At 46.9% G+C, this 22,583-nt stretch overlaps 1 protein-coding gene across 1 annotated transcript in view; it reads left to right on the top strand.

Moving 5' to 3' along the window:
- LOC121303029 (solute carrier family 23 member 2-like) overlaps window positions 1–17,930 on the top strand; it is a 40,411-nt gene extending 22,481 nt beyond the window's left edge. Inside the window, exons 6-16 of the mRNA XM_041233424.1 lie at window positions 2,637–2,725; window positions 6,341–6,408; window positions 7,347–7,528; window positions 7,990–8,110; window positions 9,417–9,573; window positions 9,654–9,801; window positions 10,103–10,208; window positions 15,786–15,915; window positions 16,413–16,550; window positions 16,758–16,853; window positions 17,683–17,930. Coding sequence (XP_041089358.1) covers window positions 2,637–2,725; window positions 6,341–6,408; window positions 7,347–7,528; window positions 7,990–8,110; window positions 9,417–9,573; window positions 9,654–9,801; window positions 10,103–10,208; window positions 15,786–15,915; window positions 16,413–16,550; window positions 16,758–16,853; window positions 17,683–17,930 — 1,483 coding nt within the window. The remainder of the gene's footprint in view (window positions 1–2,636; window positions 2,726–6,340; window positions 6,409–7,346; window positions 7,529–7,989; window positions 8,111–9,416; window positions 9,574–9,653; window positions 9,802–10,102; window positions 10,209–15,785; window positions 15,916–16,412; window positions 16,551–16,757; window positions 16,854–17,682) is intronic.
- The last annotated feature ends 4,653 nt before the right edge of the window (window positions 17,931–22,583 follow it).

Below are 22,583 nucleotides of genomic sequence, written 5' to 3'. Positions count from 1 at the left end.
GGCACTGCAAAAATATTTTGTGCTGTAAAACTGTAGTCGTGATTCTGTTTCAAAACAACACGACCCATCCAGTTCCTAGGCACTAACTACAATTGAAAGCTACAGGCACATGAAATCTTCTTCCTTGTTCGTATGGTTCCACGTGGCTCCTGATGTTTATCATTTGTTCTTCTGTTGGGTATGGTGTCAGTAATTCTTCAAGGACGTTATACCCAAAATAATATAGAAAGCAAACAGTCTGGTTTCAGGACCTATACATTCACAATAATGAAGTAGCGATCAATCGCAACGACCCCATTCACTTCCTCTCATGATGTGTGGTTGGTGAACGACTTGTTCTCTTTGAACGACTCTTCACAGTGACTCATAGGGATCGGTTCAGGAGTCTGTGTGAATCCATTCAGTGATACAGCGCAGCGTCAAACAGACTACAGGACACGAGTTGAGTTCCCAGCCCAACAACAACTCATGAAATGATTCAGAAATGACTTTCGAATCTACCGGTGTAGTGTTAGAAATTGGTACATTGTCAGAAAGTGATAAGTTGTCACATTGAAAGTGGTACGCTGTCAGATTTTGGCACAGACACAATCAATTGCGATCTGATGGGTATTTTCCTATTGTCAAACAGAGGTACGGTTACCATTAGTTACACATCGTATTTTGCAAGTATTGTGACATAGGAGGCCGTGTGGGGTCTGGTGGGTTAAGAAAAGGGCTTGTAACCAGGAGGTCTCCCCGGTGGTTCAAATCTCCTCTCATGCGCATCAGCACTGCTGATTTCCCAGTCAGGATTGCCTTGTTCTGTTCTCCTCTCTGACTCGTCGTAACCAGGCAACCGGTATAGTTGAGAAAGTTATGAAACTGAGTCTCATGTCCGCCATGTTGGCTCTAAATGCTGTATAGTGTATTACATGATGCTGACTCCAAGTTGGAGCCACAATGGTATCAGTTTCATCTCTGATACTGATGCTGCACCTAAATAACACAGTTTTAAATAAATACTTAATTCTCAGGTTTTCTCCTTAGGGTTTTTAGTAGTGTAGTCCTTTTTTTTTTTTTTTTAAACCAATATACCATGTCATGTGCAAGCACAACTACCAAGTCAATTGGTTGTCATTTCTGGACATTTTCCGTTCAAATACCTTTTCATAACCAGGTGACGGGGGGTGGAGAGGAGAGGAACACTCATGACTAAGCAAGGATGATATATTTCTTTCCCGTCTCTTAATCTAGAGCCTTTTAAGGTTGACTGTTTGTTTTGAAAACAATTTCCAGTAAAAGCAGAAGAGCGCATTGCTTGAGAGGAATATACAAGCCGTTTCCTGTCCTCCTGCTCTGCGTTGCCAAGTTACAGTTGTTTACAGATGAATTGAAGTGTATAACTTCAATGGGCCCTTTCATAGCCAGGTAGTCTTGGGTTGCATTATCGATGACTTCCGGCCAGTTTGCACGGTCGCTCGCCAGTGCTGCTGCTCCGTGTCGTTGTTCCAGCGCTGGCCCATCATGTGCTGGGAATTCCGTTTCCTCTGTTTGCTGTATATCCTCAGTCTCTTCTGATGCTGCTAGATCTTGTTCACACACTTCTGTCATCACTGGTTCTTGACCTTGCATGCTATCAGTTTCATGTACAGTTGCTGTAGAGTCTGTACCCTTGCCTTGGGTTTTTAATAAATTGCACAATCGAACCTTTGAGCCCTTCCAGATATTTTTCCTTTTCTGCTCGTCTTTTGCGAAACCAGAAGATTTTTTTTTTGTTCCATTATTTATAGCTAACCAGTCATTACTCTCTCCCCACTGCGTCTCTAAAACTTTGCGCCCTCTCGTCCACTCTTTCACACAGTTCATTGCTGCTCGAGCTGTGCCTGCACACCAGTCGGCTAGTTCAGATTTGTTGCCTTGTACTGGTACTGCTGTGGTCTGCTTATGGGTCAGCTAGCCAGGCTTTCAATGTATAGTAGCATCTCAACAGGATTCCTCACACTTTTCTGTAAGGGTTATTAGCTTGGCAGTCAAAGTCCGCATGCTGCCTGTCCTTGGTTTGGGAGAGGTGCTGTTCAAGGCTGTTGAATCAATGAGCAAGTGAGCTTACACAATCTGCCTGCGTCACCCTGGTGTTAGAAAATACAAGCCCAGCGCTTTCTCTAACCACGGAGCTACTCAATCCATCTGCCTTCCACACTGCAACCCATTCCTTTTTCTAACCACTGAGCTAAAAGCCACTGCCTTCCACACTGCAGCCCAGCTCTTGCACAGTTTTTGCTGCTCCTGTGAAGCTGGTTGATGGCATGGCAGTGAAAGAGTTAATTATCAGAATGACTCGGCGGAATCCACTGCATTCATGCTGATAGCAGCAGTGTTTACCCACAGTCCTTCACTGGGTCAAGAAAAACTTTGGTGCCCCCTAGTGAACTATGTTTGCTTTGCTAGCAAAAAAAAAAAATACTATTATATTAAATGAACATGAAGTAATCATAAAAATAATGACATTCAAAAAAATGTTTAACGTTCCTAAAGTGATATAAATCTCTCTCTTTCTCTCTCTCCCCCTCTCCCCCTCTCTCTTTCTCTCTCTCCCCCTCTCTCTCTCTCTCTCTCTCTCTCTCTCCCCCCCTCCCCCCCCCCCCCCTCTCCAGGCTCCCTCTGTTTCAGGCCAGTGCTTTTGCTTTCCTTGCCCCATCCCGTGCCATCCTCTCCCTGGACAAGTGGAAGTGCAACACCACAGGTAACCTGACTGAGACTCGCAGCGCAGGACCCACTGTGGCCCTTCCAGGGGTCGCTTTGCTTCACCATTGTGTTGTGGGGACGGGTAACGAGCAGGTCTGGGTACACTGCGATGTCTAGAAGAGAAATTCTCTTCTCCGTAAAAGCTTAGAGAGATGCATTTCTTGGGTGACCTGATCGGGAGAAATGTTTTAATGTACTGCTGCAATACAGACAACACTTGATATAGCAAAGGTAAAGTAATGCAGTTCTTGTGAAGACAGCAGGCAGTTCTGTAACACTTTCAGGATGAAAATAAGACTCCTATTGCCCAGCAGTTTTGCCTGTTCCAGGTTTTACTACCAGCTTGATTAGCCTCAGTGTATAGTAACAAGCTCAGGTGTGTCTTATTAAACTTCTAGTAAAACCAGGAATTGATCAAACTGCTATGCAACGGGAGTCTTATTTCCATCTTTGTATACACAGCACAATCCAGGGATGGAAATAAGACTCTCATTGCATAGCAGTGCCATCCATTCCAGATTTTATTAGGATCTTGATTAGCCACAGTACACAGGTAACAAGCTCAGGTGTGCAATGTTTGATTGATTCTGTTATCATTATCAGTATAAAGTATAATCAAGACTCGAATGACTCAAGATTAAACTTTTAAAGAGACCTGTTGATTCTCGAAGGTTTCAGGAACAGAAGTCAGAGTAGCCAGCCTTGTTACCTGCCTGCTGGGAGTCTGCGTGAGAACTACCCTCTGTGATTTGGGGAGAGGGGCTTGAGGATCTTCCCTGGAGCTCGATTTGCATTCACACGACATCATGAGGTCCCCACCCCCCACCTCAGAGTTTAGTTGCGTCATGTTAATAACTTGGACCGCACCTAAGTGTTTTTAGTCATCAGCTCTCTCTTGCCCTTTGGGTTACCCTTGCAAATCATATTTCACAATATTTCTCTACAGGTATGTCTTAAACTCCTCCTAAAACCAGGAACAAAAAGGTTTGCAGTTGTAGCCCTGAATAGCAAGGAGTCTTGACATTGATAATATTCCTGGATCCATGATTAAAAATAATACCCAAGTTTAGGCTAGATATTATTACTGTTTCTCTATATAAATATTGCACAGTAAAATCAATCTAATCCAGCATTGCTTAGGACTGGAGAATTGTGCTGGTTTACTGTAAAATGTAAATCTGCACCTAAAAACATGAAGGTGTGAATGACAAATTATTTCAACATTTAAAAAAAAAAAACCTCTATTGTAGTAAATACAGGTTTAAGTGTAGTGTTGGACTACAAGCTCAGATTCCATTTGATTTGATGCAGACAAGATTTACTAGTCAGGCCGGATTCCAGAACAGACTGGTTCCGGATTGCAGAGGAGAGCATTCCATTCATTTCAATAGGGATTGCAGAGAGGAGCACTCCATTAATTTCAGTAGGGATTGCAGAGGGGAGCACTCCATTCATTTCAATAGGGATTGTGGAGGGGAGCACTCCATTCATTTCAATAGGTATTGCAGAGAGGAGCACTCCATTCATTTCAATAGGGATTGCAGAGGGGAGCACTCCATTCATTTCAATAGGGATTGCAGAGAGGAGCACTCCCTTCATTTCAATAGGGATTGCAGAGAGGAGCACTCCATTCATTTCAATAGAGATTGCAGAGAGGAGCACTCCCTTCATTTCAATAGGGATTGCAGAGAGGAGCACTCCATTCATTTCAGTAGGGATTGCAGAGGGGAGCACTCCATTCATTTCAATAGGGATTGCAGAGAGGAGCACTCCATTCATTTCAATAGGGATTGCAGAGAGGAGCACTCCATTCATTTCAATAGGGATTGCAGAGAGGAGCACTCCATTCATTTCAATAGGGATTGCAGAGAGGAGCACTCCATTCATTTCAATAGGGATTGCAGAGAGGAGCACTCCATTCATTTCAATAGGGATTGCAGAGAGGAGCACTCCCTTCATTTCAATAGGGATTGCAGAGAGGAGCACTCCATTCATTTCAATAGAGATTGCAGAGAGGAGCACTCCATTCATTTCAATAGAGATTGCAGAGGGGAGCACTCCATTCATTTCAATAGAGATTGCAGAGAGGAGCACTCCATTCATTTCAATAGAGATTGCAGAGGGGAGCACTCCATTCATTTCAATAGGGATTGCAGAGAGGAGCACTTCATTCATTTCAGTAGGGATTGCAGAGGGGAGCACTCCATTCATTTCAATAGGGATTGCAGAGGGGAGCACGCCATTCATTTCAGTAGGGATTGCAGAGGGGAGCACTCCATTTCAGTAGGGATTGCAGAGGGGAGCACTCCATTCATTTCAGTAGGGATTGCAGAGAGGAGCACTCCATTCATTTCAGTAGGGATTGCAGAGGGGAGCACTCCATTCATTTCAATAGGGATTGCAGAGAGGAGCACTCCATTCATTTCAATAGAGATTGCAGAGGGAAGCACTCCATTAATTTCAATAGGGATTGTAGAGGGGAGCACTCCATTCATTTCAATAGGGATTGCAGAGAGGAGCACTCCATTCATTTCAATAGGAATTGCAGAGAGGAGCACTCCATTCATTTCAATAGGGATTGCAGAGAGGAGCACTCCATTCATTTCAATAGGGATTCAGAGAAGAACACTCCATTCATTTCAATAGAGATTGCAGAGGGAAGCACTCCATTCATTTCAATAGAGATTGCAGAGAGGAGCACTCCATTCATTTCAATAGGGATTGCAGAGAGGAGCACTCCATTCATTTCAATAGGGATTGCAGAGAAGAACACTCCATTCATTTCAATAGAGATTGCAGAGGGAAGCACTCCATTCATTTCAATAGAGATTGCAGAGGGAAGCACTCCATTAATTTCAATAGGGATTGTAGAGGGGAGCACTCCATTCATTTCAATAGGGATTGCAGAGAGGAGCACTCCATTCATTTCAATAGGGATTCAGAGAAGAACACTCCATTCATTTCAATAGAGATTGCAGAGGGAAGCACTCCATTCATTTCAATAGGGATTGCAGAGAGGAGCACTCCATTCATTTCAATAGGGATTGCAGAGAGGAGCACTCCATTCATTTCAATAGGAATTGCAGAGAGGAGCACTCCATTCATTTCAATAGGGATTGCAGAGAGGAGCACTCCATTCATTTCAATAGGGATTCAGAGAGGAGCACTCCATTCATTTCAATAGAGATTGCAGAGGGAAGCACTCCATTCATTTCAATAGAGTTTTCAGAGGGGAGCACTCCATTCATTTCAATAGGGATTGTAGAGGGGAGCATTCCATTCATTTCAATAGGGATTGTAGAGGGGAGCACTCCATTCATTTCAATAGGGATTGCAGAGGGGAGCACTCCATTCATTTCAATAGGGATTGCAGAGAGGAGCACTCCCTTCATTTCAATAGGGATTGCAGAGAGGAGCACTCCATTCATTTCAATAGGGATTGTAGAGGGGAGCACTCCATTCATTTTAGTAAGGACTGGCTGGGACCACAATGTTATGCTGAATTATACAGAATGCTGTTACTAGCTTGTACTGTATGAAAGTCCCTGGCATCCAACCATCTGAAGTGTGTGTGCGAGTTCCTTTATCAATCCTTGCTCTTGTGTTCCTCCAGATATCTCATTTATGAACTCCACTCAGTTACTGCACACAGAAGATATCTGGCACCCGCGGATACGAGAGGTAAGAGATTTCTATATTTGGCACTGGGAACAAATACTTTTAGTATGGGATCAAACAGTATTTCATGTAGGATTTCGAAATGTCACATTCTACAATTTGCCAGTTTTCCGTTAAGTATATGGAAAACTACAAAGCTTCTGTAATTCAATGTGTTAGGATTATTCAGCAACTTTCATTCAGCTTTGTGAAGCGAGTTAGTAATCCTATTGGGTGAGAAACTTCTGGCCATAGTTGTACACTTTCCACTATACAGAAGAGCATTTAACTCTCCTTTCTTTAAAAGGTTGTTTAATGCAGAATTGCTTTGATGGTACAGAGCACTGTCTCCAAATCGCAGAGCAAACGGCTGCTGTTCTTTTATAATGCCCTAGCGGATTGTGCTGCGTCTCTGATGCTGGACCCTGATTTTCTTGATCGTTCTGTGTCTTCGTCTCTCTCTGAACCAGTGGGCTGCTGCTCTTTATACCGCCATTCTGGAATGGGAATAAGACTCCTTCTGCATAGAAGTGTCACCCATTCCAGATTTTACCAGATGCTTGATTAGCCACAGTGTCTAGGTAACAAGCTCAGGTGTGTCTGATCAAACTCATAGCAAAACCAGGAATGGATCAAAGTGCTATGTAGTGATAGTCTAAGCTCCACCCCTGAAGCTATCTGTTACATTTAATAAACCCGGGAAAAAAAATAATGCATTGTGTTGGTGTTAGTAGTGGGATTCGCTTCTTTTTTTAAAATTCTCATTCCTTTTGTTTTTAAATCAGTTCCCATTCCCTTTTATTCAGTTCCAATCCCCTTTTAAAAGAATTCAGAATTGATTTTTAAAAAAAGGAATTGGAATTGAACAAAGGGATTTTAACCCAACCCTGCTCCCCGAATCGGAGGGCTGATGTTCGCCGCTGGGCTCTTCTTCTTGCTCAGTTTGTGTCTCGTTGTCTCAGATCCAGGGTGCGATCATCGTCTCCTCTCTGATTGAGGTGTGTATCGGTTTTCTGGGGCTTCCTGGGGTCCTCCTGAAGTACATTGGGCCCCTGACCATCACCCCAACCGTGACCCTCATCGGCCTGTCTGGCTTCCGGGCCGCCGGGGAGCGAGCGGGCAAGCACTGGGGCATCGCCATGCTGTGAGTATCCGCGCCTGCAGCGCCACCTAGGGGAGGAGGCTGGGGTCAATAACATTTCAAAATCTAATTCCAGTTCCCTTTTAATCAGTTCCCATTCCAAGTGCTTCAAAGGCTCCTATAACCGAAAAAAACCTGTCTCTCTTAAACATTCAGTATGCTCTGCATTTAGAAACTAAAAGACTCTCTTTCCATCTAAGTTTAGAAATTACAAAAAGAAACACGTTTTATGACAAAAGTTTGGGCGACACGTCTCTCTCGATGCCGTCAGTGAAAACGATTTTGGATTAAACTGTGGAGTAGTATTCCGGTATGGGGGTTAGGTTAAGACCACTAATTTCATTATACCCAAGCAGGCTTTACACCCAGGCATCCAGAGGTGAACCCTGTGAAATTGGCTCTAATCAACCAGCTCTCCCCCTGTCCTCTAATCTCTCACTCTCTTTCTGTCTCTCTCTCCACAGGACTATTTTCCTGGTGCTGCTCTTTTCCCAGTATGCCCGCAATGTCCAGTTGCCTTTCCCAGTTTACAAGTCCAAGAAAGGCTGGACTGCTTACCGTGTCCAGCTCTTCAAGATGTTTCCGGTGAGTCCTCCTAGTGTTTTACCGGCTCTCCTCTCCAGGCTTGCTCCCTTTCGATGCTTGCCTTTTAGGAGCTCGTCAAACACCTGTAACGAATCCCTCGCTTTCTTCACTGGAAGACCACGAAACCCGTTAACGGCACAGCAGATTTTGCCACTTTGAGTTTTCCCGAGTCGTTTCTGACCAGCAGAGCTGTGCGTGAGTGGGACGGAGATCCTGGTATCGGTGTGATTTGAAGCCTGAGTCATTAGATTTTCCTCTGCTTGGTTATCTCTTCCCTGGACGCATTTGGTCAGAAGCAAAGAAGCAGTAGAAAATCCCAACAGGGCACTGCAACCCATTGAAAACAGATTTCATTGTATTTCACTGTAGAACCCAAGTCGGCTCGTGAATAAACAGGTTGCTTTAAAATGCGAGGGATTTCTTATGGTGAGAGAAATCCCTCCTCAGAAAGGAGCAAGCCTGATTTTTCTTCTCCTTTCCACCTTTACAGATGAACACTGCACTAGGGATTGGGATGAAAAGCACCCCCCTTCACCATTGTACCAAATGAGGCAGACCAATGTCTCCTTCAAGCATAGATTACAATGTGCTTTTTTGTACTGTCAGTGCCCTGTTTAGCTGTGAGTGCAGGAAACAAGCCTATTTAAAGTACAGAGGAAACCGCTTGTTGCAGCTCGGAGCAATTCCTTGCTATTCTTATACAGAAAGTTGCAGTCAGTTCAGAAAATGTGCTGTTGTTGCTAAATAATGGCCCTATTTGAATGAACAAAGCACCTCTTATTATTACGATTTATAAATATCCCTTCTGAAGAAACATCAAAATAACATCTTGTACAGAGTCCATAGGGCATGTGGCACAATTCTGCAAAAACAACATTTTATTCATGTTTGATCGTACCATAGTAGGCTGTTTTGCTGTGTGTAGAGTGTCTCTGTTTAGTTAGTGGATATGGATCTCTTAAACAATGAGAGACACCGTGCAACAGGGGTGTCCAATCCCGGTCCTGGAGGACCATTCCACTCCATGTTTAACAGGAAAAAAATTATACAATGAACTACTGTACTCCAGGATCTGGATGGAGGTTTATTGACTTCAATTTACAATTCAGAACAGGGTTGGAACAAAGACCTGGAGTGGAAGGGGCAATGTTGGCCGGCCCTGCCTTCCACACAGCACATTGACTTGCATAACACCGTTCCCATTATCATTCTGTACTATACCGGCAGTCGATCGCTCATGCAAGAAAAGGGGTACATACAGTGACGTGTACCCTGCCTATTAACCCGTTGTCTCTTGCTGCCCCAGATTATCATGGCTATCCTGATGTCCTGGCTCATCTGCTTCATTTTCACCGTGACGGACGTCTTCCCCCCCGAAAAGAACAAGTACGGGTACTACGCCCGCACAGACGCGCGCCAGGGCATCCTGGCTGTGGCCCCGTGGTTCAAAGTGCCCTACCCCTGTGAGTATGTGCCCTGCGGGGATCAGTTCAGCTGTCTCTACTACTCGGGGCTAACAGAGCCCTATCTGTCTGTCTCTCAGTCCAGTGGGGAGTTCCGACGGTCTCTGCGGCCGGCGTGATTGGCATGCTGAGCGCGGTGGTGGCCAGCATCATCGAATCTATCGGGGATTACTACGCCTGTGCCCGTCTCTCCTGCGCCCCCGCTCCTCCTATCCATGCCATTAACAGGTAGGCCCTGGCATGGTGCACCCTGGAAAAGTTTTCCTTGTTTGAAAGTTTTAAGTTTGTAGAGTGGCTAGTGGGAGAGATAAACCACAGCTGGGTTTCATTAGAGCATTTTGCAACGGCTTCTTTCTACATTCAATACGGAGATAACCATGCGTGCAAGAAATACTAGTTTTGCTCACTCAATGTGTGTGCCATTGGTGTGCATTTAAGATAACTTTCCTGTGTCAGCTGTCGTCTGCTGTGCTGGCTCTCTTTGATTTACTCCCCTCTCGCCCCCCTTTCCTCCTCTCCGTTTCCACAGGGGGATTTTCATTGAGGGGCTCTCCTGCGTGCTGGACGGCATATTCGGGACGGGGAATGGATCGACCTCCTCCAGCCCAAACATTGGAGTGCTGGGGATCACCAAGGTGCAGTGCAGGACCCTCGCTCCCCTCGTTGTCTCGTGTGAAGGGTGTCTGATCCAGTACAGGGCTGTGATGATGCATGCTCGGTGCTCTCTCTCGTGTGCAGGGTGTCTGATCCAGTACAGGGCTGTGATGGTGCATGCTCTGTGCTCTCTCTCGTGTGCAGGGTGTCTGATCCAGTACAGGGCTGTGATGATGCATGCTCGGTGCTCTCTCTCGTGTGCAGGGTGTCTGATCCAGTACAGGGCTGTGATGATGCATGCTCGGTGCTCTCTCTCGTGTGCAGGGTGTCTGATCCAGTACAGGGCTGTGATGATGCATGCTCGTACAGTGCTGCTCTCTCGTGTGCAGGGTGTCTGATCCAGTACAGGGCTGTGATGATGCATGCTCGGTGCTCTCTCTCGTGTGCAGGGTGTCTGATCCAGTACAGGGCTGTGATGATGCATGCTCGGTGCTCTCTCTCGTGTGCAGGGTGTCTGATCCAGTACAGGGCTGTGATGATGCATGCTCGGTGCTCTCTCTCGTGTGCAGGGTGTCTGATCCAGTACAGGGCTGTGATGATGCATGCTCGGTGCTCTCTCTCGTGTGCAGGGTGTCTGATCCAGTACAGGGCTGTGATGGTGCATGCTCGGTGCTCTCTCTCGTGTGCAGGGTGTCTGATCCAGTACAGGGCTGTGATGATGCATGCTCGGTGCTCTCTCTCGTGTGCAGGGTGTCTGATCCAGTACAGGGCTGTGATGATGCATGATGCATGCTCGGTGCTCTCTCTCGTGTGCAGGGTGTCTGATCCAGTACAGGGCTGTGATGATGCATGCTCGGTGCTCTCTCTCGTGTGCAGGGTGTCTGATCCAGTACAGGGCTGTGATGATGCATGCTCGGTGCTCTCTCTCGTGTGCAGGGTGTCTGATCCAGTACAGGGCTGTGATGATGCATGCTCAGTGTTCTCTCGTGTGCAGGGTGTCTGATCCAGTACAGGGCTGTGATGATGCATGCTCGGTGCTCTCTCTCGTGTGCAGGGTGTCTGATCCAGTACAGGGCTGTGATGATGCATGCTCAGTGCTCTCTCTCGTGTGCAGGGTGTCTGATCCAGTACAGGGCTGTGATGATGCATGCTCAGTGTTCTCTCGTGTGCAGGGTGTCTGATCCAGTACAGGGCTGTGATGATGCATGCTCGGTGCTCTCTCTCGTGTGCAGGGTGTCTGATCCAGTACAGGGCTGTGATGATGCATGCTCAGTGCTTCTCTCGTGTGCAGGGTGTCTGATCCAGTACAGGGCTGTGATGATGCATGCTCAGTGTCTCTCTCGTGTGCAGGGTGTCTGATCCAGTACAGGGCTGTGATGATGCATGCTCGGTGCTCTCTCTCGTGTGCAGGGTGTCTGATCCAGTACAGGGCTGTGATGATGCATGCTCAGTGTTCTCTCGTGTGCAGGGTGTCTGATCCAGTACAGGGCTGTGATGATGCATGCTCGGTGCTCTCTCTCGTGTGCAGGGTGTCTGATCCAGTACAGGGCTGTGATGATGCATGCTCGGTGCTCTCTCTCGTGTGCAGGGTGTCTGATCCAGTACAGGGCTGTGATGATGCATGCTCAGTGTTCTCTCGTATGTGCAGGGTGTCTGATCCAGTACAGGGCTGTGATGATGCATGCTCGGTGCTCTCTCTCGTGTGCAGGGTGTCTGATCCAGTACAGGGCTGTGATGATGCATGCTCGGTGCTCTCTCTCGTGTGCAGGGTGTCTGATCCAGTACAGGGCTGTGATGATGCATGCTCAGTGTTCTCTCGTGTGCAGGGTGTCTGATCCAGTACAGGGCTGTGATGATGCATGCTCGGTGCTCTCTCTCGTGTCCAGGGTGTCTGATCCAGTACAGGGCTGTGATGATGCATGCTCAGTGTTCTCTCGTGTGCAGGGTGTCTGATCCAGTACAGGGCTGTGATGATGCATGCTCAGTGTTCTCTCGTGTGCAGGGTGTCTGATCCAGTACAGGGCTGTGATGATGCATGCTCGGTGCTCTCTCTCGTGTGCAGGGTGTCTGATCCAGTACAGGGCTGTGATGATGCATGCTCGGTGCTCTCTCTCGTGTGCAGGGTGTCTGATCCAGTACAGGGCTGTGATGATGCATGCTCAGTGTCTCTCTCGTGTGCAGGGTGTCTGATCCAGTACAGGGCTGTGATGATGCATGCTCGGTGCTCTCTCTCGTGTGCAGGGTGTCTGATCCAGTACAGGGCTGTGATGATGCATGCTCGGTGTTCTCTCTCGTGTGCAGGGTGTCTGATCCAGTACAGGGCTGTGATGGTGCATGCTCAGTGCTCTCTCTCGTGTGCAGGGTGTCTGATCCAGTACAGGGCTGTGATGGTGCATGCTCGGTGCTCTCTCTCGTGTGCAGGGTGTCTGATCCAGTACAGGGCTGTGATGATGCATGCTCGGTGCTCTCTCTCGTGTGCAGGGTGTCTGATCCAGTACAGGGCTGTGATGATGCATGCTCGGTGCTCTCTCTCGTGTGCAGGGTGTCTGATCCAGTACAGGGCTGTGATGATGCATGCTCAGTGTTCTCTCGTGTGCAGGGTGTCTGATCCAGTACAGGGCTGTGATGATGCATGCTCGGTGCTCTCTCTCGTGTGCAGGGTGTCTGATCCAGTACAGGGCTGTGATGATGCATGCTCAGTGTTCTCTCGTGTGCAGGGTGTCTGATCCAGTACAGGGCTGTGATGATGCATGCTCGGTGCTCTCTCTCGTGTGCAGGGTGTCTGATCCAGTACAGGGCTGTGATGATGCATGCTCAGTGTTCTCTCGTGTGCAGGGTGTCTGATCCAGTACAGGGCTGTGATGATGCATGCTCAGTGCTCTCTCTCGTGTGCAGGGTGTCTGATCCAGTACAGGGCTGTGATGATGCATGCTCAGTGCTCTCTCTCGTGTGCAGGGTGTCTGATCCAGTACAGGGCTGTGATGATGCATGCTCGGTGCTCTCTCTCGTGTGCAGGGTGTCTGATCCAGTACAGGGCTGTGATGATGCATGCTCGGTGCTCTCTCTCGTGTGCAGGGTGTCTGATCCAGTACAGGGCTGTGATGATGCATGCTCGGTGCTCTCTCTCGTGTGCAGGGTGTCTGATCCAGTACAGGGCTGTGATGATGCATGCTCGGTGCTCTCTCTCGTGTGCAGGGTGTCTGATCCAGTACAGGGCTGTGATGATGCATGCTCGGTGCTCTCTCTCGTGTGCAGGGTGTCTGATCCAGTACAGGGCTGTGATGATGCATGCTCGGTGCTCTCTCTCGTGTGCAGGGTGTCTGATCCAGTACAGGGCTGTGATGATGCATGCTCGGTGCTCTCTCTCGTGTGCAGGGTGTCTGATCCAGTACAGGGCTGTGATGATGCATGCTCGGTGCTTCTCTCGTGTGCAGGGTGTCTGATCCAGTACAGGGCTGTGATGATGCATGCTCAGTGCTCTCTCTCGTGTGCAGGGTGTCTGATCCAGTACAGGGCTGTGATGATGCATGCTCATGTGCAGGGTGTCTGATCCAGTACAGGGCTGTGATGATGCATGCTCTGTTCTCTCGTGTGCAGGGTGTCTGATCCAGTACAGGGCTGTGATGATGCATGCTCGGTGCTCTCTCTCGTGTGCAGGGTGTCTGATCCAGTACAGGGCTGTGATGATGCATGCTCAGTGTTCTCTCGTGTGCAGGGTGTCTGATCCAGTACAGGGCTGTGATGATGCATGCTCAGTGTCTCTCTCGTGTGCAGGGTGTCTGATCCAGTACAGGGCTGTGATGATGCATGCTCAGTGTTCTCTCGTGTGCAGGGTGTCTGATCCAGTACAGGGCTGTGATGATGCATGCTCAGTGTTCTCTCGTGTGCAGGGTGTCTGATCCAGTACAGGGCTGTGATGATGCAGCTCACTCTCGTGTGCAGGGCTGATGTACAGGGCTGTGATGATGCATGCTCAGTGCTCTCTCTCGTGTGCAGGGTGTCTGATCCAGTACAGGGCTGTGATGATGCATGCTCAGTGCTCTCTCTCGTGTGCAGGGTGTCTGATCCAGTACAGGGCTGTGATGATGCATGCTCAGTGTTCTCTCGTGTGCAGGGTGTCTGATCCAGTACAGGGCTGTGATGATGCATGCTCAGTGCTCTCTCTCGTGTCCAGGGTGTCTGATCCAGTACAGGGCTGTGATGATGCATGCTCAGTGCTCTCTCTCGTGTGCAGGGTGTCTGATCCAGTACAGGGCTGTGATGATGCATGCTCGGTGCTCTCTCTCGTGTCCAGGGTGTCTGATCCAGTACAGGGCTGTGATGCATGCTCAGTGCTCTCTCTCGTGTGCAGGGTGTCTGATCCAGTACAGGGCTGTGATGATGCATGCTCAGTGTCTCTCTCGTGTGCAGGGTGTCTGATCCAGTACAGGGCTGTGATGATGCATGCTCAGTGTTCTCTCGTGTGCAGGGTGTCTGATCCAGTACAGGGCTGTGATGATGCATGCTCGGTGCTCTCTCTCGTGTGCAGGGTGTCTGATCCAGTACAGGGCTGTGATGATGCATGCTCGGTGCTCTCTCTCGTGTGCAGGGTGTCTGATCCAGTACAGGGCTGTGATGATGCATGCTCAGTGTTCTCTCGTGTGCAGGGTGTCTGATCCAGTACAGGGCTGTGATGATGCATGCTCAGTGTTCTCTCGTGTGCAGGGTGTCTGATCCAGTACAGGGCTGTGATGATGCATGCTCAGTGTCTCTCTCGTGTGCAGGGTGTCTGATCCAGTACAGGGCTGTGATGATGCATGCTCGGTGCTCTCTCTCGTGTGCAGGGTGTCTGATCCAGTACAGGGCTGTGATGATGCATGCTCAGTGCTCTCTCTCGTGTGCAGGGTGTCTGATCCAGTACAGGGCTGTGATGATGCATGCTCAGTGTTCTCTCGTGTGCAGGGTGTCTGATCCAGTACAGGGCTGTGATGATGCATGCTCAGTGTTCTCTCGTGTCCAGGGTGTCTGATCCAGTACAGGGCTGTGATGATGCATGCTCAGTGTTCTCTCGTGTGCAGGGTGTCTGATCCAGTACAGGGCTGTGATGATGCATGCTCAGTGTTCTCTCGTGTGCAGGGTGTCTGATCCAGTACAGGGCTGTGATGATGCATGCTCGGTGCTCTCTCTCGTGTGCAGGGTGTCTGATCCAGTACAGGGCTGTGATGATGCATGCTCAGTGTTCTCTCGTGTGCAGGGTGTCTGATCCAGTACAGGGCTGTGATGATGCATGCTCAGTGCTCTCTCTCGTGTGCAGGGTGTCTGATCCAGTACAGGGCTGTGATGATGCATGCTCAGTGTTCTCTCGTGTGCAGGGTGTCTGATCCAGTACAGGGCTGTGATGATGCATGCTCAGTGTTCTCTCGTGTGCAGGGTGTCTGATCCAGTACAGGGCTGTGATGATGCATGCTCAGTGTTCTCTCGTGTGCAGGGTGTCTGATCCAGTACAGGGCTGTGATGATGCATGCTCGGTGCTCTCTCTCGTGTGCAGGGTGTCTGATCCAGTACAGGGCTGTGATGATGCATGCTCAGTGTTCTCTCGTGTGCAGGGTGTAGGGTTCATTGTTCTCTCTGTGTCTCAGGTGGGCAGTCGGCGTGTGATCCAGTACGGCGCTGCGATGATGTTGCTGCTGGGCATGGTGGGGAAATTCAGCGCGCTGTTCGCCTCTCTGCCAGACCCCATCCTGGGGGCGCTCTTCTGCACACTGTTTGGTGAGACGGTACCTTTTTAATTCATTATTCAAACATTTATTTCAAATGAGTTTATATACCGGTCTCTGTATATTAACAGGCCATGAGCTAAACATAAACAACATGCATGTGTTTACATGTCAGTGAAAGCTGCAGGGATGGCAATAAGACTCCTATTGCATAGCAGTTGCACGCATTCCAGGTTTTACTGCGAGCTTGATTAGCCACAGTGTGTATAGGTGTGTCTTATTAAATGCCTAGTAAAACCAGGAATGGATCAAAGTGCTATGCAACGGGAGTCTTCTTTCCATCCCTGAAACTGTTTGTTTTTAAAAAGCATGATATTGGTGGCCAGCAGTGGGATAAATGACCCGCCCAGAATCTGTAGACCTGACAAACACAGGAGAGTAGTTTCATTCTTTAGACCTGAAGAGCTTTTGAACCATGCGACGTGCGAGTTCCAGTCCCCAGCTGTTCCTCAGTACCTGACTGCTCCCCCTCTCCTCCTCTCCCCTCAGGGATGATCACGGCGGTCGGCCTCTCTAACCTCCAGTTCGTGGACCTGAACTCGTCCCGGAACCTCTTCATTCTGGGGTTCTCCATCTTCTTCGGGCTGGTGCTGCCCAGCTATCTGAAAGAGAACCCCCTGGTCACAGGTAGGCAAGGACCGACACCTGCTGCTTTGAATAACGAACTGACACAGGGCCCTAGTCACAAAGCGGTTTTTAAAATGCTTTTTTTTTTTTTTTGACTGTGCCTTAAAAAAATGAGAATAAACGAAATGAGCCGTCTGCAAAGCACTTGAAAAACGGTTTATTGAACTGAAACGTGTTTCTTACACGACCCCCACTTTCTCTTCTCAGGTGTCGAGGGGATTGACCAGGTCCTGAACGTCCTACTGACCACGGCCATGTTTGTGGGCGGCTCTGTGGCGTTCTTGCTGGACAACACCGTCCCAGGTGAAGTGGGGGGGGGGAACCGGGACTGGCACTCAGTTTTGGTAGTGTTCTCGTCCTGTTGACTTTTTTTTTTTTTTAAATTCAGAAGTTTAACTCCTCCGTACGGCCTTAATAGAGCTCTCCAGAAATATCTTCTCTCCAAGTCCACCTGGTACACCAGAGTGTAACCATTTACCCATTCCCCCGGCAACACCTACTCACCCCTAGCGGATGCTAGAGCTACTGGTTTGCTCATTCAGTGTGGTATGTCTTAATGATGCATTTCTGACGTTTACTAGGGTCCGAGTGTTGCAGGGGGGACAGGTTAATGGTTACACTCTTGGATACTGGAGAGCTCTATTGAGGCCGGAAAGGTGCTTTTAAACTTGTGAGGACTGACACAGAAAACGATACAAAGTAATCTGAAAGAAAAAAAAAATGTTGGTTAAGAGAAATTCATAGCTGCTCTCTTAAAGAGTTTGCATAAATTACTTGAGCTGCACAAATCGATTATGCAGTTATTCGGGTCAAGTTTTCTGCAGGGGAGGGTTGCTGGTGTCAATCAGACTGATTTCCCCGTTCAGAGCGAATTGAGAAACAGCTGCCTGGGTTTGTGTGGATCGCTGCTCTCCACAGTTAAGAAAAGCAGCGATCATCACAAACCCGAGCAGCTGTTTCTCAATTCACCCTGACTGGTGAATCAGCCCGATCGACACCAGTGACCCTCCCCTGATTGTCAGCCCCTGATTTCTGTGGAGAGCTCCACCCGGATCATTGTACACGAAAAGGAAAGGGAGCAGCAATAAAAAGCAAAGAAACGGGATCTGAAGGTTGCACCCGTCTCTCACAGGCACGGCAGAGGAGCGCGGGATCAAGAAGTGGAAGCGCGGGATTGCCAAGGGGAATTCCGAACTGGAGGGCATGGAATCCTACGACCTGCCCTTCGGGATGTCTTTCATCCGGAGGTACCAGATATTCCAGTACATGCCCATCAGCCCCACCTTCGTGGGGTACAACTGGCAGCCCTGCGCCAAGAGGGGGACCCCCGAAATCAGGGGGGCGCAGGAGAGCGGCAGAGGGAGGGAGCTGGGGGTCTAGCCTAGCCCATGGGGGGGGGGGGGGGGGGCAGGTTTTAGTTATTTGAATATTTTTAAAAAGTTTTAAAAAGCGCTCTTTTTTTTTTTTAAAAAGCTGAAATGCACACTGAAATTCTGAAAGGAAATTTTGAACTTATTCGTAATGACAATATTAACTGAAGCCAGCTGTGCAAGTGCATTGTAAGTCCTGTTTGTAGTTGGTGCTCTCTGACTGTCTGTGCTGCTTGTTGTAGGAGTTTGCAAAATATTGCAATAGCACTTAACACATAGTCTTAATCCAGAGGACTAAAAGATTCTTACTGACCAAAAAAAAAAAAGTTTCCTTCAAATCCATTTTTTTTTAAAGCGTTTTTTTAAGACTTTGACGCCGGCCCCCCTAACAGAGAGTATATCTATGTATGTACCTATCTGTCAATGTATATCTTTACCTGCTGAAAATCTTGAAACTGCTCTCGTCTGTCCTCATGGTCTCAGTGTGCATCTAGAGAAAGTTGATGTACGGACAACCTGCACCTTAATGAAAGGGTCATGATATTTATTTTTGGGGGGGGGGGGGGTTGTTTTTTTTTCTGCTTGTTTTTATTGCTTCAGTGAGGAAAACGTTGTTATGAAGCTCAGGGCCCTGATTCCCAAGCAAGTTGAAATTTCCAATTCTGCGAGGAGGAAAGAGTGTGTTCAGAGGCTTGATGACGCAGTCCTGTAAGCAGGCGCTTTCAGTGCGGGTTCATGATCGTTCTTGTGCACTTCGGAGCTCGGCCGTTACTACACGAGTCAGGGACGCACAGTCCTGCTCGGTAGATTTATCAACTTGTCCTTTTTCAAACAAAAAAAAATACTTTTTCGCAACTTTTTTAAATGTTTGCTAAGCTAGTTGCAGGCAGATAAAACTGCGTTGCCGAAAAAGTCTAGTTCAAGTTTGCAGGTTATTGAAACGCATGGCTTCTGGGTTACCGAAACAATGTGCCAATTTTTCAAACTGGAGCAATAAAAAAAAAAAAAAAAAAAAAAAAAAAAACTTAGAAAAAAGAATCTGGCCTTATCTCTTAGATGGGAATAAAACTCCAAGGCTGCGTTTGACCGGCTCTTGCGGCTGCAGTTGCAGTGTTTGCCCACCAGGTGGAAGCCAGGAGCTTGTTTCATTGGCTCCCTCTCCTGGTTCAGAGAGGGTACTGCAGCTCCAGGTATCTGTTTTGTTGAATCAAAACCATGCTACAGTGGCTTTACAAATTCACTAGAGAGAGTGGTGGAACTTAAATTCCCAGCCTTGGAGTAAAACCTTCTGTAAGTAGTTTATTATTATTATTATTATTATTATTATTATTATTATTATTATTATTATTGTTGTTGATGTTCAGACTTGTTCTAGAAACAAAATGGATGGTGGTGTCTATGCAGTGTGTCTCATTGGAGGGTATTTATTTTTTACTTTTCGTTTTTTTTTTTTTTTTTTTTGACTATTTTTTTTTTCAAAATTTTCGCGAGGGGATACCCCCACAGGGGGGGGGGGGGGGGGGGGGGTATTTATTCAATCAGTCACCTGTTAGTTTCCTGACACCTGGTAAATACTAAACTAAGAGATGTTCCTTCATTAGGGTCGTTATTAAGATAATCAACAGCAGCCCTTTTACAGAATGGAGGGTTAGGACTGAACCGTTTTTAAATAACTTGTGTATTGTATATTTCTGGCCTTTTGAGATGGGAAGACTGTTCCTACTGTGCTACATATAAGCGTCCGCCCGCTGGCTCTCGCACCTCAGCTACAGCAGAGAGAGGAGACTGGGAGCCTCTACGGATTCATTGAGTATAGCAAGGTGTGCAGCCCTGAGGCTGGAGAGCGACAGGGTCCTTATCACTCTGAGTGCTCAGTGACTTCATCGAACACTTCGTTGAACTATTCATTAGCTTAATTAGACCTTTTTAATTGTTTTCAGCTTTTAAGGAGTTGCAGATTTCAAGTTAACTATACCATTTTATAAGTAACTTGCAATCTGAAATGTCTTAGATGCTCAGAACAATTGTACTTGGTCTAATTAAGCAAATTATCAGTTCAGTTAAGGGTCTAGTTCAGTAGTTGAGAACTCAGTTGGAATGAAAACCAGCCGACACAGGGTCCCCAGGACCAGGGTTGAGAACCTCTGGCGAGAAGGAATGGAAGTATAGCTTTGTTTCCTTTTGAAAAAAAAAAAAGTTTAAAGACTTTTTTTTTTTTTTTAAATTATCATTAAACTTTTCTACCTTTCCCCCACCTGAAAAAATATATATATATATATATATATGATATATATATATTTTAAAAAGAAATAAGTTTATAAGCCAGTCATATTTGTTTACCTGTTATTGTTAAAGCGAATGCAGCTTCACTATGGGGCCAAATCCTCTCTTGCAGGGAGAACAGAGTTGGTTTTAAATCCACCCTGCTTGAATGCGTGTGTGTTTTTGTATTGTCTGGCTGGGTGCAGTTCTGGCGTCTGCCCACCAGATGGTAGCAAGGAGCATCTCGTTGTTGTGAGGCTCAGGATCGCCATCTGGTGGAAAGGAGGGTACTGCATTTCCTTATTGCAAGCTACGAATTGGAGCCAATCTGACCTCGTATATCTGGATAATATATATATAGTATATATATATTTATATATTATATATATATATTATATAATATATAATATATCTATATATACTACATGATACTGTCAAAAACGACATGACAGTATAATAAAACTTGGTCATGTATGTCATTTGTTAAACAGTAATATAGAGTTATTTGTTTTACTTTTGTTATCCATTTCGGACGTAACAAGAGAAAAGGAACGTGGGCATGTATTAAGGGGGTAAGTGGAGGTTCCCCATCACCTGTACGCTAGGTGGGACCGATCCATACCCGTTATGATGACACTCTAAAACCCGAGATTTTGGCAGTCTCCTCTAGAAGGATTACGTCGGGGTGTGGGACTGGGTTCCAAAGCTAAACGAAAGACAGAAAACTTTCTAGACGTTGGGCTGCAAACCGCTGGTGTTGATACATGAGAACTGTTACAAAGGGGGAAGATTTATAGAAGAGGGGGGTTCTGGGTACAAGCAGCTGCTGAAAAGGACATCCTTGCTACAGGAGTAGTTTTAGTATTAATGGAGCTGCCCTTGGGGGGGGGGGGGGGGGAGTCTGTTAGGCGCCTTTTGAAAAAATCTGATCACAAGCTGTATTTCTGTAATTCGATACATTATATTAAGACTTCACTTGGGCAGTTAACAAAATGAAAATGAAAATCAAATGGGCAGGTGCCAGTTACAAAGTAGCCTGTCCTCAGATGAGGACAGTGGCACTCAATGAGTTAACGTGCTTCCATAGTAAATTTTTCATTTTTGGTCGTTGCTTGTAGGGGGGAGGGGGAGGGTACCCCTTAAATTCTGAGAAGGGGATGCTCTGTAGCGATGCCATCATTTCGTTTGATCAGCAGTGTAACGGTAAAGGTGATTGTATGTTTATTTTCTTTGAGTTCGTTTCTTTGTTGCTGCAGTGGGATTACATATCCCCCCAGTCTCTGATCTCTCCAGCAGTTCCTGTCGTGAGTGTTTAACTTTGGTACTGCAACCGTTATACAACAGCCGGTTTCAATCCCAGCCTTCCGACTGAAAGCTATTTATTTACTTGAAAATAACAACTATAATTTTGGCAACAAGTCTTTGTCATCTTCTGAGTTGATAGTCTTACAGAAGCGAAAAGAAACTTCTGTGTTCAACTGGAGGTCTTTTTCAATGAAGACTTCTGGTCGAAAGGTTTGTGATTGAACTTGCTAGGGTCATGATTTATAGTACTACGGGTTGCATGACCTGTAGCTTTGGTAAAATGGAAATTAAAGCCCTGCTTATTATATAATGCAAAACTTTAAACACTCAATCAAGCACAAACTTTAAGTCCAGTAGACAAAGTTTTGGCCTGAAGTTTCATCAGCTAAGTCAAAGAGTCAGTTCTGATCTGATGCCTCCCGGTTACATCAGGGAGGCAAACCCTTGCCCACTAAAGGGAGTAGCGGGTGCTGATGTCGGCTCTGCTCAGTTTGTGCAGAACGTGACAGTCTTGCCAGTTATTCTACTGACACATCTCTCCTCAATCTTTCAACTGGAATATCGAGTCACTATCCTCCCCTGTTGAGTGCGTTGTTAAACAGCCTTGATCTGAATTGCTTTTATTACTGTTTCTGTTCTGATTTTTATTTATTATTTGTATTTACTACAACCCCCCCCCCCCCCCTCCCAAACGTTTATCTGTGACGCGCTTGCAAACTCCCTGCTTGCTGATCGATGAGTCTCTGCCTTCTACCCAACAGACCAGACCCCAAACCTCGCTCTGCTCTGTGGCCAAAATGACTTGCCCCTTACTTTGCAATTGTATGTGTGCCTCTTAACGTATTAATAGAACTATGATTCACATCTGATAGGAGTAGCTGAGTCTGGATTTTAAATCTTTGCAAAAAATCCAAACTGTTGATGAGTGCAATTATGATCCAGCTACAACACTAAGTTCACCAGCTCCCACCACACCATGGTTTAATGGTTCTATTCCTGTTCACTTCCTGTGTTGCAGATATTTGGGCCCCACCTGATACATGTTAGGTGGGGGCCCTATTTCTTGCAACACAGGAAGTGAACTTATAGTGTGGTG

The sequence above is a fragment of the Polyodon spathula genome, chromosome 31, assembly GCF_017654505.1.
Source record: "Polyodon spathula isolate WHYD16114869_AA chromosome 31, ASM1765450v1, whole genome shotgun sequence".
In the NCBI taxonomy this organism is placed as follows: Eukaryota; Metazoa; Chordata; class Actinopteri; order Acipenseriformes; family Polyodontidae; genus Polyodon; species Polyodon spathula.
The sequence above is the reverse complement of the archived record's forward strand: the minus strand, read 5'-3'. Positions and strand labels throughout refer to the sequence as shown.